Source organism: Sylvia atricapilla, chromosome 1 (assembly GCF_009819655.1).
Source record: "Sylvia atricapilla isolate bSylAtr1 chromosome 1, bSylAtr1.pri, whole genome shotgun sequence".
Classification (NCBI taxonomy): Eukaryota; Metazoa; Chordata; class Aves; order Passeriformes; family Sylviidae; genus Sylvia; species Sylvia atricapilla.
Genome location: NC_089140.1, coordinates 4,584,613 through 4,599,302, shown reverse-complemented (window position 1 = coordinate 4,599,302; position 14,690 = coordinate 4,584,613). Strand labels below are relative to the sequence as shown.

Genomic DNA, 14,690 nt, shown 5'->3' with positions numbered 1-14,690 from the left:
ACAATGTATTTCTCAAGATTCCCAGTGCTCCATGTACAGTGGAGAAGGATGAGAAGCCTGCAAAGACCACACAGCACTGCCAGCACTTGTTAAAATATGCTTCCCCTCCAGTGGTCCATCAGTACAGAAACACTTGATGCTGCAGACTTATTGCCCAAGTCTTTAATTCACATCTCAGATTCAGAGGAAAGAATATAAACCCATATCTCATCACTTGTAAGGAGTCCTATATTATTTTCAGAGCCATCAGCAACTGATGGGCAATTCCCCCAGCTAGGTACATCTCCCCATGGCCCCACTGAACTCTAAACTATAAAGAAATAAATGACATTGATTTCTAAGCTGGAGAGAGGTTTGCTACTGTAATCTAAACGACTCAGCACCAAGGTTTCTGCAGAAAGGAAGGGAAGTCTTATGGAAATTCTCACCCCACCCCACAGCGCATTGTTCTCTCAAAAAATCTTTCAATATCTCTTAGGCCCTGACCACAGAAAAATGTCGTCTGTTTTCCACCTTTGGCAAACATTCAGGTTGAGAATCCTCACAGACTAAGCAGGGAAGTGACAGGCTTGGAGAGAAAATGGTCAGCCTGTCAATATAAAACAGGCCAGGACTGGAACAGAGGGCGAGGAATAGTGTTGGCCACGCAGAGCATGTCAGCAAGATATGTGACAAAGTTGTCACTGGGTCACTTTGCTGTTGGATTTCATCTGCAGTCACCAGCCCATGCAGCCCAGGCAAGCTTTCCACTGCCTCCCTAAGACAAAAAGCTGCAGACCCCCAGCATCAGACTCCACAGCAGAGCAAGAGATGCAAGGGGGGGGAAAAAAAAAAAAAAAAAAAAAAAAAAAGACCAGGGGAAAAGTCACTGGCCACAAAAGGTATCAGCAGAGAGAAGGATTACCAGGGAGGACAATCAGCCCATCTGATATTCCTCCAAAATTTCCACTGCAAACACCAAAGCACGGAAGAGAGGGTGGCAGAGGGTGCTGCTCTTGGCTGTATGCCCAACCTCCTGCAGGCCTCACCATATCCCAAATCAGTCCAGACTGGCAGACATTCCATCATGCCTTTAATAAAACACCCTCCAGCTGTCCAAGGTACCCAGGTGATTCGGGGAACACCTCGGAGACCATTTTCCCCCTGGCAGTAACTACAGTAAGCTCCAAGGGCCAGTTACACAAGTGCTGCGTGACCTGCCACATTTACTTAAGATGCTATTAGCATGCCTAAATTAGATTTTTAGTTTGAAACCAATTATATTTATTTGATTTTGTGCCAACATCTCTGGCTAATTTAAAGGGCACTGCAGCTATGCAGTGTTAATTCTACACGATGGAAAGCAGGCTCAAACATCCCATTTCCAAACACAGCAACTTCAGTGGAGAAGGTTCATCCTTCCCTTTTAATCACTGTCAATTACCTTTATGGTATAAGCAGGAATGTAAATATCATGCTGGCTGTCATCAGGTATTACCAAGGCTCAAAACACAGCACTGGTACAGTAGCCAAGCCAGTGTTCTCCTTCCTTCCCTCCCAATCTTTATCTCTGAACTCTGTCTCAAATGTAATTGTCAGCTGTAGAGGATATTTTATTTGGCCAGGTTTCCACTTAACAGAACAATCTGTCTGCTTACAGTGCAGATGTTTGATAGTACCATGGTTATTTTAGGTAAATAAGCTTTTAAGTATCAGATATATCCTCTTTCAAAGGCTATTATCCTTTCTTTTCAGCAAATATCTTGATCTAGTAAATATTTTCTGCATCTATTAATCTGTTCAGCACAAAAGATTAGCCCACTAGTTAAAAATTACATTCTTTAACCAAGAGTAATGAGAACCATCCTGAGCCTTAGGACTTGGACAAATAACTGAGCTGAGGCTGCCAGTTCATCAGAGCTCTCAGCTGTTCAAATAAGATTTGCATTGGTGAATCGTTCAACAGGAAAACTGTTCATGCTCAAGATGCTTTTTCCACTAATGTACAGTTTGCTGCAAGTCAATACCAAGGTATTTATTAGCTGTTAATACTAAGCTATTTATTAGACAGCAGTTGGTATCCTCAATGACTATTTTTACTTTAGTGAAAGGATGGAACTTACAGCTTCACCTTTCAACTTGCTTGCTGCTCCTGGAGGGAGGTCCTCATTGTCCTCTAGAGCTCCCTTAAAGGAGGCTGAGGCAAGGTGGGAGTCAGTCTATTCTCCCCTGTGACAAGTCACAGAGTGAGAGGAAATTGCAACTCAAGCTGCACCATGAGAGGTTTATCTCAGATATTAGGAAAACCATCTTCACTGAAAGGGCAGCCAGGCATTGGAACAGGCTGCCCAGGAAAGTGGTGGAATCACCATACCTGGAAGTGTTCCAAAACCACTGGATGTCGGCACTGGGGGACAGGGTTTGTGGTGAACACAGTAGTTCAGGGAAATTGACTGGACTTGGTGATCTTAAAGGTCTTTTCCAATCTTAATGATCCCTTGACTCGATGATTTTATGACTACCTTGCATGCTGAGAGACAGAAAGGTTCACAAAGAAATGGCCTAGGAAGTAAAGACACAACACATCAAGTTTCCAAAGAACTCTGTTTCCACTGGTAGTTCTTGTGGAATGACAAACTGGAGACATTTGTATCAACACCTTTAAGGTTTAGAGACAGCACAATGCCAAGGTTCAGCTCTCCCGGACCTTCACAGGGAATTGTCCTTGCAGATAAAGCCTGAACACAAAGCAAGAGTAAGAAAACCACCAAGGCTCAGCCACGTGCTATGAAAGAGGAGGCATTGTTACTTCCCACTGTCCTGGGGAATCCATTAAGCAGCTGTTTCACCCAGCAATGACAGGGTCACAGGGAGGTTTCAGTGTTTAATAGAACGTGTGTCAGTAATTCCCCCATGTGCCATTTCCAGCACAAGCATTCATTAATTGGGTACACGGATTATACAGTTTGGCATCAGCCAGAGCAGGGGACTGAACTCCACAGCCCTGGGAGTCGTCACCAGCTCTGTGTCTCAGCAAAATCAGTGACACGAGATTGCCCGTTTTGTTCAGAAAATTGACATCACAAAATCCATCTCCGTGGGTTTTGCAGGAAAGGTGTTTACTCCACAACAAGAAACATTATCTTCAACTGATGAATTTTCAAGACATAAAGATAACTTAATATTGTGTTGCCTGCCTGAAATTCCCAACTGCAGTTTCAGCTGCCCCACTTCCCTCAACAGGTATCACCTCAGAGCACAGCAGAGCTGATAATTTTGTTAAAAAAATATTCTTTAAGTGCTCTCATCCCACAGCCATTAATGTGCTCTCTCACTTTCCAAATACCATCATTTTCTAATATCCTCTGCACTGTTTTCAAGGCTTCCTTTTCAGAAGAGCTGGAATGAACCCCAGAACCTAAGGAAATCGACTTAAAATCCCCTGAAGACTGAAAATGAACAACAGCCTAACTCAGAGAGAATCAAAATTGAAAATGCACAACCTGTCCAACAGTAAATATGGAGCTTTCATCCAACATTTTGTAAACCATCAGTTTTACAAAACACATGTTGAACTGCCTCAAGATGCAATAATCCCACACCCGGCCACAGGTACCTTAACACAATTCCACATTCACAAATAGTTTTTTAGACATTTTCCTACCTGACAACACCCTCCCCTCTAATGAACTGTGAAATTTGTCAATTAGCTCTGCTCTAAAGCAAAAGTCAACTCCAGTTGTTCCACACAACAAGGTAGCAGAGGATACCACTGGACAATCCACGTGCTCAGTCAGATCTCACCAGAAGTGAGGTGGGTACTCAAGGTCAAATTTTCACTCTGCAGTTTTAACTTAATTCAACTCTGTGGATGGTTGAAATGGGAACAGCATCCTCCCACACAGCTTTATTAATAGCAAGGTGCTAGCAATAAGAGTAAAGTTTGTCCTTAAATTACCATTCATGACTACAAAACTTTGGCAAAACCCAAGGAGAATTTACTACAGCAAGAGATGATCACTGAAGTATTTCAATTCACACTATTCCTTAACAGCTGCTTGTACCTTTTCTTTCCAGAATGAATTTACATAGGCTCATTTCTTGCCCAAAGGAAATATCCATTGGGGAAAATGCTATAAAGTCAGTCTAGCACGGAACAGTGAAATGAAAGAAAACAAGATTTTTTTTTTTTTCTCTCCCCCGCCCCAAACTCTCAGGACAGACAAGGCAGTTGGAGCAGAAAATTGAAATCTGGCAAAAAATTAAAACCCCATTCAGAAAAGCTTTTCTGTATTCCCTCACAAATGCATTTTAATTTGACTGAGTTATCAGACTTTGAAGGTGTCGTTTCACAAGCATGCAGCGCAAGCTGTATAAAACTGTAAGGGATGGGAGGCGAAAGGAAGATTTGCCTAATATGGGAATTCGGTGAGAAAATCAATCAGTGCTCTGAATTTACTTTGTACTTCATTCACTGATGGATCTGGGAAGCCTCTAAGAGTGGAAGACAATCATCCCCTGCAGACTGACCTGTGTGTAGAACCAAAGAGGTCTCAGAAATCCTGGCAAGGCACATTGGACTCTGGTTTGATAGAAGTTGATATATAACCAAATTTTTTTTTCCAGGATGGGACTTCTCCTAATTACAAGAAAATTCACATTAAGCAAAAATTCTGTGTGCAGTGGTGCACACCAGGAAACAGCCTTTAAGAACCTCAGGGAGTGGTGAGAAAATGGGCTTGGAAAAAACCTTTGCTGGTTATTGTAGCTGTTGAGCAGTTGTGAAAAGAAGTACTGGGGTTTTTTTGCTTGTGCACTTGTACCACCACAAATCCCCACCTGCTTGTACAGTGTGACAGGACCACCTAATATGGTTAAAACCATGAAATATGCAGGCTGTGATGATTAACACGAAAACTCCACTCGTGAGCAGTGTTTCAAGGCAAACAACAAGCTCAGACAAGTTAAGGGATCAAACCTGGGGCTGACAGAACCCCATACTAAGGTCAGTCCCTTCATTTACGTTCATGCACACCAGGGACATGAGAAATTCTCACTCAGTACCAGTCAGGCACCTGTATCACTGCTGCCATTCGGCTGCAGTTACATATTTGCTAAAGTGATCTTGTCTTACTCAAGCCAGACAAGCTGGATTTGGTTCTTAGTCTGGCTCCCTTTATTAGTACATGCATTCTTTTGCCTACCAGAGGTGCCCCATCTCTTCTCACACACCAGGAGCTACGGATCCAGAGCCTGGACTGCCTGTCAGCCAGGGACCTACCCCTGTCTCCAAGACTTTCCCATGTGGCCGCCAGGAAGAGAGACAGAGTTTCACGTGTTTTTTAGAAATGTCAAGGCTGAACTCCCTTAGGTGAAGTCACAGGAAACTGCAGCAACTTTGAGAGCCAAGTCCTTGATATCTGCATCTCAGTTGTTTGATTCTAAAGGGAACACAGGATAATAGGCTGAACTTGTCTGGAAAGCCCCAGAATCCTGATATTTCAAAGCTTTTGCAATGCCAAATTCCACTGCTCCAACAGCTATTCTTCTACACCCACAAAGCACTCAAGTCTGTCTCTCCCTATTAAGAAAGTTTAATAACACTGAGTTTACAAGCACTCCATTAGCATGTCCACAGCTCAATTTACTGCTGCAGAGATTTACAATGGATATTGCCCATTTTTGGGGAAATCTTCCAAGAAAGCTTGACCAAGACACAGTTTGTTGCAACACACTAATACAATTAGCAGTAAGTGTTATTGTCATCATTTTAAAGAGCTCCATCTTTTAATAAAAGATTACATCTCTAGACTCTGGCTTAGTGGGCAAGCTGCTAACACTCAGAAAGAAAAGAGATGCTGCCAAGTTTAAATAGACAAACGTTCTGGGGAAGAGTTGATTCTCTTCAAGATTTCATCAGCTGCAGAAGCAAGAAGACTCCCAGGCATGCATTTGCCAGGCAGCAAGTACACCCCTCAGGTGTGCTCAGGAGCACTGCACAGCCACACACTCCCCAGCACCAGCCAAAATATTTGCATTAAACTGAAACTATTTAAATGGATTCTTGAGAAATGGAAGTGTTAAACATTAATCGGTCCAGGTACCTAGCAGTACTGGAAGCAACTGCTACATAGAAACCGGTCTCAGGAAAGTGTGAACTCTTCCACAAGAAACACCCTGCCTGTTGTTTTTTCCCCTTAATAACCCTGGAATAGCTGAAAGCAGCGAGATCTGTCTCTGCTCTCCCCTCCAACCAGCAGGGAAGGCTAACAACCACGTATTTTTCCCAGCCAGCCTCCTTCATCTCTGCTTGGCTTTGTAAGTCCTCATTTTGCTGCCTCGTGCGTTTTATCCTCCTTCCTATCAGAGCACAGACAACAGAGGCACTAAAAAAAGGCACATGCACAAGCAAACACCTTTTTCTTTCACTTCCCCAGAGGTGAAAAGCAACTCAGTTTATCTCTAATTCTAGCAGGGCAATGGTATCAAAGGTCTGAAAGAAATGAGATGTGTCAAGTGTCCAGAGGAAAGGCAGCCTGGATGCAGGAGTAGCTTGGCTATTCTGTTGCACTCAGGATCAAATAAGATATATTTGTCTGCAAATCAGCAGCAGAGAAACTGGTACTGAGCATCTCCCACTTCAATTCCCAAGCAGACCAAGTACTCTGAATAACCACTCATTTTTTTAACTTATCTACATTTGCCCAAAGTTAATTTAACGTATGTTTTAATATAATATAAAACAACTAAGGCTCTTCCACCAACTTTATGTGGAAAAAATGAGCACACAAAGAAAGTCTTCAAATGAATTAAGCAGCCTGAATACTGGGAATATAGTGTAGGAATCAATTTTGCTCAGCAAAGCTGGGGGGGAGGAGTGGGAATCCATGAGGAAATGCTAAAACAAAACATATGGCTCCAAGACTGAATCCTAAACACTCCATTTAGAGCACAGGCAGTTATATATTGTACAGTGTAACATTTTTCTTGAATGGGTTTTAAATATCAGGCGTGTGAAACCGGCTACAGCCAGCACACAGGCACCACAGCCAGCAATGAACACCACACTCCAAAAAAAAAACCCAATCCCTAAAGCTATCACTGGACAAGAGCCTCCCATTCCAGCCTGTTTTTTCCATCCAAAGATCCCAATTGCTCCTGGTCAGCTTCTCCAGGCTGCTCTTTTTCAATGGCCATGATTTCTCAGCACATGAGACTCCTACACAAGCACCAGACAGACGACCATGGACATCTTGATAAAATTTGGGAGATCAGATACCTTAATTCTAACAAGTTCCTCTCTACCCACAAAAAAAGTTCTCCCACACAAGGCTGGGATGAACACGGATAAAAATCTAAATATTCAGCCCCAAAAGATCATCAACATGTTCACAAGCAAAGCCCAACTCTAAAGCTACTCAAACCACAGTCATTAAAAAAACTAATCATTCCTTAAATGGTGACTTTCAATTTTCAATTTAGGCTTGATTTCTGATGGGATAAGGAACTCCCACCACATCTGTTCATGCAGCCTGCACTGTCCTCATCGCTGCGAAGGAATCTGTCAGGGGAGAGAGGGCACAGAACAGAGCCTGGGAGCACTCCCACCACTAATTTATCTCCTGGTTCTGGCACGGGCTGTTTGCAGCAAAGGGGATGCTCCTAAATCAAGCAGCCACAGTCAGCATAGCTCTCATCTTTCCAAAAAAGTAGCAAAACGAGAATGACCCAGTTCCAACCAACTTCACTCCCGCTACCAGCATTTCCAAGAGGAATTGTGAGATCCAGGGGAACTCGCATGTGTGAGTATCTGATCAGCACAAGCAGCATGAGGTCGAATTTTTTCCAGGCTTCAAAAAGAAGACTGCAGTAATTTATATGCAATCCACGCTCAGAAGACCAACCACCTTCACAACCACAGCACAGGCTATGTTCTGCTTTTTAGATAAAAATTGCAGCATCTCCAAAGGCCCTATTCACCTGCAGAGCTCTCGCTACTCTGGGGGTACATTTCACTGAAATGCTTTTTAAATTGCTTCCTCTACCCCACCTGCATTTTATTATTTTTTAAAATCTGATCTCATCTGATCAAAGTTCCCTGATTCAGTGTTAACCAGAAGTTATTTAAGCCTAAGGAGGCTACTCAGCAGTTATTAACACTAACCAAGCATAATCAACACAGATATTAATCCACACCTCTATAATGGCATGAGTCATCCCCAGTGCTGAGTAATCCTTTTTTATTTATATATATATTATTAGCCAGAATCAGGGGGGGCAGTTTTACAGTAGGGGTTCTCACTGCAGGTAGGAAACCTTTTTGTATTCCTGCACTTGAGTGGTATGGAACCATCCACATCCAATAAAAGCCACATGTGGCTATTTTCAGGCAAAACCAACACAAATTAAAAAAAACTGGACTACAAATGGATTTCCATCAGGAAAAAGCAGCTGAGCTGGTAATCTCAAAATTTACTCTAAATTGTAAGAGTAATTTTTCTTTCATCAGGAAACAAGTTAAATCCTTTAAAAGTAGCAGTACAAGGTTCATCTCTTTCCACACTAAAACGTCTCTTTGTTCCATCCTGAAGAACCTTTACAGCTCTTCAGTTATGAAGAGAGCTCAAAAAAAAAAAAAAAAAAAGAAACAAAAACCAACCCAACCAAAAAACCCTTGAGGTTTACAGGAGACATGAAGCAGGAGGCAAGGCAGTCCAGCTCAGTTAACACAGTGACATTTTGTCCCACAAATCATATACGTGCTAGGAAACTTGCGTCACATCTCCATCCAGGCCGCTGGCAGACACACCAGTGTTTGAAACGAGTAAAGGGGGGGCAGGGGACAGGAAAGTTAAAAAGAGAAACCATATGTTTGCAATATACACATCTCAGTGTACACTCCATCACATGCCAAAATGCCAACACAACCTTTCAGCGAGCAGGCAACATCCAGAAACTCAGTTAGCAGAGGGACAGGGAAAAGATACAGAAGAAAGTAAACGCTTTTTCCAGATTTCTCCCCAAGTTCTGTCAGTTAACATGAGACTGCACATCGCCGTGCTCCTCCCAGCACTCTGAGGCAGAGGAATGTGCGTCTCCAGCAGCAAGTTCTCCCATGAGCAGAAGTGTATTTACATTCCCTTTTGTTCCCATCTCACCCCACTCCCCAGCTACAAAGCGGCATTCACTCCTATCCTTGATTACTCAGGTCCAAATCGTTGCTTTGTGCCCACAAAGCATCCCTCTGCAGGCTCTCAAGAGAAAAGGAAGTATTTCCTATACAGGGAAATTCAGTTCTCTTTCCCTAGGAAATGGGTAGCACGTTCTCCCCGTTCCTCCCCACACCTGTATCAGGGAGGCTGAGCATCCTCCTCCCCAGGGCACATTTTCCAGAGGAGATTTAAAGGCTTCGTCTGCAGGATTACATCTTCTCTGTCTTTACAGGGAGTTGGTCTTCCTAAAGCGCTGTTGCTCCCTCTGAGCAGAGGGAGAGGACAAAGCCTGATCCCACAGAGCAACAGGGATTTCCAAAAGGATTTCCCCCACTCCACAGCTTTAGTTCCTTCCTACTTTTAAACAATGCTAAGAAATTTAATCTCTTACAACAGCATTTTCACAGACTCTCCCACCCTTAACAGAAAACAAGCCTCCCCACGAGGCAGAGATGGAAAGCCTGGGCATGACAGTGCTACGTCATCCAAAAACTTCAAATAAAAGCACTCCACAAAGATTACTCAAAGAATTAACCTCCTTCCTAAAACCCTTTGGCCGGGAGCCTGCCCTGCCACTCTCCGGCTTCATTCCGAGCCTCCGGAGGGTGAGACGGGAGGCACTGACCTTAGAGTCACCTGTGGCACCACCTCTGATGTGTCACACACTCGCCCTAGAGCAATGTATCCCTCAAACACACCCCAGCAAAATGGTCGAGACAGCCAATAAATCAGTACAGCGGGAGGCCTTTGGTAACTGGGCAGTTTAACGCCAAGAGAGAGTGAAGAAGAAAAAAGAAAAAAAAAATCATTTAATGGAGAGAGCAAGGGCTGGGGCCTCGAGGTGAGGACAATGAATGAAAACGCGGGGCAGCAGCACAATCCCAGGGTAAAAGGCTCGTTCGGCGGCTCTGCCAAACCCTCCGGGCCAAAGCAGCGCGGGGCTCCGACACTGCCGAGAGATGCCCCAAAAAGACCGGGGTGCCCGGGAAGGAGAGAGCCCAGGCAAGCTCTGGAGTTCACTCCCGCCGGCCGCCTCAACCCAGCACATCGCAGAGCACACCGTGGTGGGAGGAGAAGCCCCCCAAAGCGGAGCCCGTGCCACTCACTCCGACAAGAGGAGACACGGAGCCTGCCCGGAGGAGCGGGCAGAGGCCAGCGACGAGCCCCTCGCCAGGGCGGCGTCCCCGCGACCGCCACAATCCTCTCTCGGGATGGGGCAGACCCACATATCCCTTTCCACACAGAGATGAGGAGAGGCGGCAGCCTCAGCAGAGGGGTCCCGCAGACCCTCGGGCCCCTCAGAGTCCCCCGCAAGGCGGGGGGACAGAGCCTCTCACATCCTTCCTACATACGTGGCTGGAGGAGCGGGGGGTGCTCACACAGTCCCTGACCGGGTGTGTGCGAAGGGACCCTCCCAGCTGATGGGCACCCACAGAGTGGGCAGACAGACCTCACACCCCTCAGAGTGGGGAGACAGACCCCCCTCAGCTAAGGAGTCTCCCAGACCGTCACACAGCTCAGCGTGGGGGAACGGACCCTCTCACAGCCTCACATGGCAGAGAGAGGGGGAAGCCGCACAGTCCCACTCCTTTGCGGGGTATGTGACAGGATGCCCCTCAGCTGAGGGGGGTCGGAGCCCCGTTCCCTCAGTGGACTCACACCCTCACATCCGAGGGGGAGCCTACACCCCGCCAGACCCCGATGACCGCTCACCGATGACCTCCTGCAGCTCGTAGTCATCCTTGTTGATGGACCAGGGCAGAGCGCTGGGCTCCTCGGCCATGGCCGCGCCGCGCCCGCCGCCCTCCGCGCCGCGAGGGGGAGCGTCCCCGAGGGGCGAGGGAGCGGAGAGGAGGCGCTGCGGTGTCCCGGCTGTCCCCGAACCCCGGCCGAGCCCGAGCCCCCTCCTCCTCCGCCTCCTCCTCTCCCGCCGCTACCGCCGGCCCAACTCCGGCCGCCACCACCTCCTGCACCTGCCCATGCCCGGAGCGCCTAACGTCACCCGCGTGCGCCCCGCCCGCCACGGCGGGGCGCCGCCCGCCGCCATCTTGAGTGTGGCGTGGCCACTCCTAGCCCGCCGCCAGAAGGCGGCTACGCTACGGTTCGCTCGGTTATCACCAGCGGCCTCAGGGGACGGGCCGGTAAGGGAGGATTGAAAGCGAAGGACGGAGGAGGAGCCCCTAAGGAAAGGGCGGGGATGCCACACACAAGATGGCGGCTGCGTCTCTTGTCCCCGCCCCCAGGCCCAAGGCGGGAGCGGGTGCCGGTTTAAGAAGAGCGAGGACAACGATTGGCTGCCCGCGGCCGGATCCGCTGCTCCGTTTGGTCGAGCGGCTGTCAATCACGGGCCGGCGTTTCCCGGGTCCCTGTGCCCCCGGGGCCGGGCCTGATCCTGCCGTGAGGGCGGCCGCAGCCTGCGGGCGGCTCCAGGGATGCACATTCCGTGTTTAAAAATAGCGTGTGGCTGTGAGGGATCAGGAGGCCTGGTATTCTCGCAGCCCCCGAGGATGGGCAATTCTCCACGCTGCAGTTCCAGCGTTCGTGGGTATGTCCGACACCCTCCTGGAGATGTCTTGCACTCTCATCCTATGGTTTCAGGCTCCGCAGCCGGAGCTTTTTTTTATCTGGATGCATTCAGGTGGTCATTGAGGAGAACGAATTGAAATGTAGAAGAGTGAGGAATACAAGGCTGAATGGCACTCACGAAAGCTGATGTCTCTCTCTAATATATATACACATTTAATTGTCGGTAGTTTGATGATTATTTTTTTTCCCCCAACATGAAAAGAGAGAAAACAGCATCTCACTACTCCAATGCCGGACTAGAAACCATCAGGAACCGACTTGGAATCTCAGTAGTATCAGGTTTCATCCTTCTTTGCTGGTCGCTCTTCTTGTGGCTTGATGTCAGGCCCTTCTGTGGGTCAAAGAACATCAGTTACATGTATTTTTAGTTTATTAGGACAAATTCCTGAGATGCCTCTGGTGAACCAAGCTTTGTGGAGGGCCATTGCCAAAGGCATGGTCTCACCACAGTGCTTTCACTCGTGCTCTAATGCAGGACACCGGCTCCTTCCTTCTACTCTTTTTTTTTTTTGGTGTGTTCTACAAAAAGCCCCACAGCCCCATCTCACTCGCTGCTGTGCAGGGGGTTCCACAGCTCTGTCATAAGGCAGAACCTCCAACTGAAAAGCTGTTTGTTTTCCTGCTTGTCTGCGTTAAACATTCCCCTGCTGAGCCATTTTTAATATTTGCTAAATATGCCTTAATTACTGCTCGGAACCATCTCTGTGATCTTTTAACCATGTTATAAAAGGAGTTTATATAGCAATTAAAAACAGGTTTTACCCCAGAGCAGGCACCCTGGTAGCCAGTCTAGTATTTCTGATAGCTAGCAGCATGTTAAAAATGGATCTGAGCCAGGCACAAACAACAAAAAGAGACTTATACACTTAATTTTACCACATGCTTTTACACTCAGAACCATCTTTTGGATTCTCTTATTCTGGGCTGAAAATCCTGTCTCTGAAGGCAATGCTAAAACTCTTACTGCTTTAGACCACTGGAGTAGGATTAGGTCCACAATGTGCCTTGTTCTTTAAGAATAACCACAGGCTTTGATCAAAATTAAAATTTAAAATGTTCACTGGCAAGACCACTAGTAACCACGTGAGCATAGAGAGATGAGTGCCACATTTTAGTTTTCCAGTTCTGCCATGAAAAATGCATTTCCATATTTTTAAACCCAGATCTTTCATTCACTTGTAGACTCCAGGTCTCATAAATTTTGCATTTTTTTTTTTTAATGAACTCAGCATTTTGAGTCTCTCAAAAGTCAGGGGTTGCTCTTGCACTTATTCATTTAGTGAGTTGTTCCAAGCTGAGTCTGCTGAGGGATGAAAACATGGAGCTGGATTCCACAAAGCTTTTATTCCTTAGCCAGCTTCAGCCCTCCAAGCAGCACTTTCTCCTCTTTCATCACTTCTGCTCATCCTCTTTTTCTGGATTTGCTGTATTTTGCCTGTCTCGTGTAGGCTGTGAGCTCCTCAGGGCAGAGGCAATGCCTCTATTTATAAAAGAGCTGTGAAGTGGTGCTGCTGAATCAAGTACTCTTTTGTAATAACAAGAAATTTTAGTGGAAATCTGAAGTGGAAAAGCAGTTTCCTGGTGTATCCACCTCCGCTCTGGACCAGGCTTTAGGGGAGACTGAGAAGTGGAAAAACTTCAGATGTCTTTCAGGTGGGAAGGCTGCAGCCTTAGGAAAAAAAAAAAAATTCCCTGTGAAAAAAAAAAAATTCCAGAGCTGGGTTTCCTGAATTTTTTGACTTCCAGTAAAACACCACAGATCAGGGCAGGCAGAGCCTTCCTCCTCTTGATTCTGCAGCAGAATGGAGGCTTTCTCCTGGCTCCTGCATTTCACTGATATCCTGGGGCTTGGTGTTGCACTGCCAAAGCCTTGGCACACCAGGCACACAACGCATGCTCTCACACAAACTGCTCCCCTTCTCGTAAGGCACATGGTTTCCTGCCTTTCTGGGCCAATTACTTATTGTTTCAGTGAAACTTACTGGCACTGTCCAGCTCTTAGCTTGGTTTTTCCATCCATGTAATATTGTAAAAATGATGTTTCATGCCCGGGTTGGTTTTTGATGCTCAGCACACAGACACTGCTACCTTTAGTACCTGGGAAAAGGTCCTTGATGGGTTTTGTCAGCAGGTCAAGGGGGGTGATTCTGTCCCTCTACTCCAGTCTGGTGAGACCCCACCTGCAGAGCTGCATCCAGCTCCAGGGTCCCAGCACAGGAAGGACATGGAGCTGTTGGAGCAGATCCAGAGGAGGCCTTCTCTGCTGTAAGAAAAATGGGAACAAAGTTTTTAGCAGGGCCCGTTACAATAGGACAAGGAGGAATGACTTTAAACCGAAGGACTGTCGGTTTAGATGACATATCAGGAAGAAATTTTTTTTTATCGTAAGGGTGATGAGTTACTGGCACAGGTCACCCAGAGAGGTGATAATGCCCCATTCCTGCAGATATTCAAGGTCGGGTTGGATGGGGCTCTGAGCAATCTGTTCTGGTGGAAGATGTCCCTGCTCATTGCAGGGAGGATGGCCTTTGAAGATCCCTTCCAACCCAAACTATTTTATGATTCTAAGATCATAAAATGCTGTGTTCATCTCAACAGTGAACATAAACTAACTTCATTTACGCTTGAGTCGCAGAAAACTAATTTAAACTTCAGTTTGTGTACTGAGGCCATACAGATTTCATCATTGTTGCCATGTTTATGGTTTAAGGCTCTTTAAGGCACCATAAACCTCTGTAAGGGCAGTTGCTCCCAGGGCTGGTTCAAACAATGGCAATTAATGTGCCTGTGGAGCTGCCTGGTACAGGCCTGGGCTGAGGGAAGCCCAACAATGCCTTTTTTATTGCCTTTGGAGCTGGGCAAGCCCATGTCCTCGAGCAGAATGCCTGACCTTGTTCCCCTGCAGAATTTGCC

At 46.4% G+C, this 14,690-nt stretch overlaps 1 protein-coding gene across 1 annotated transcript in view; it reads right to left on the bottom strand.

Moving 5' to 3' along the window:
- Window positions 1-11,133, bottom strand: part of OXSR1 (oxidative stress responsive kinase 1) — an 87,769-nt gene extending 76,636 nt beyond the window's left edge. The window contains exon 1 of the mRNA XM_066314004.1: window positions 10,905-11,133. Coding sequence (XP_066170101.1) covers window positions 10,905-10,974 — 70 coding nt within the window. The 5' untranslated portion in view covers window positions 10,975-11,133. The remainder of the gene's footprint in view (window positions 1-10,904) is intronic.
- Window positions 11,134-14,690: the final 3,557 nt, after the last annotated feature.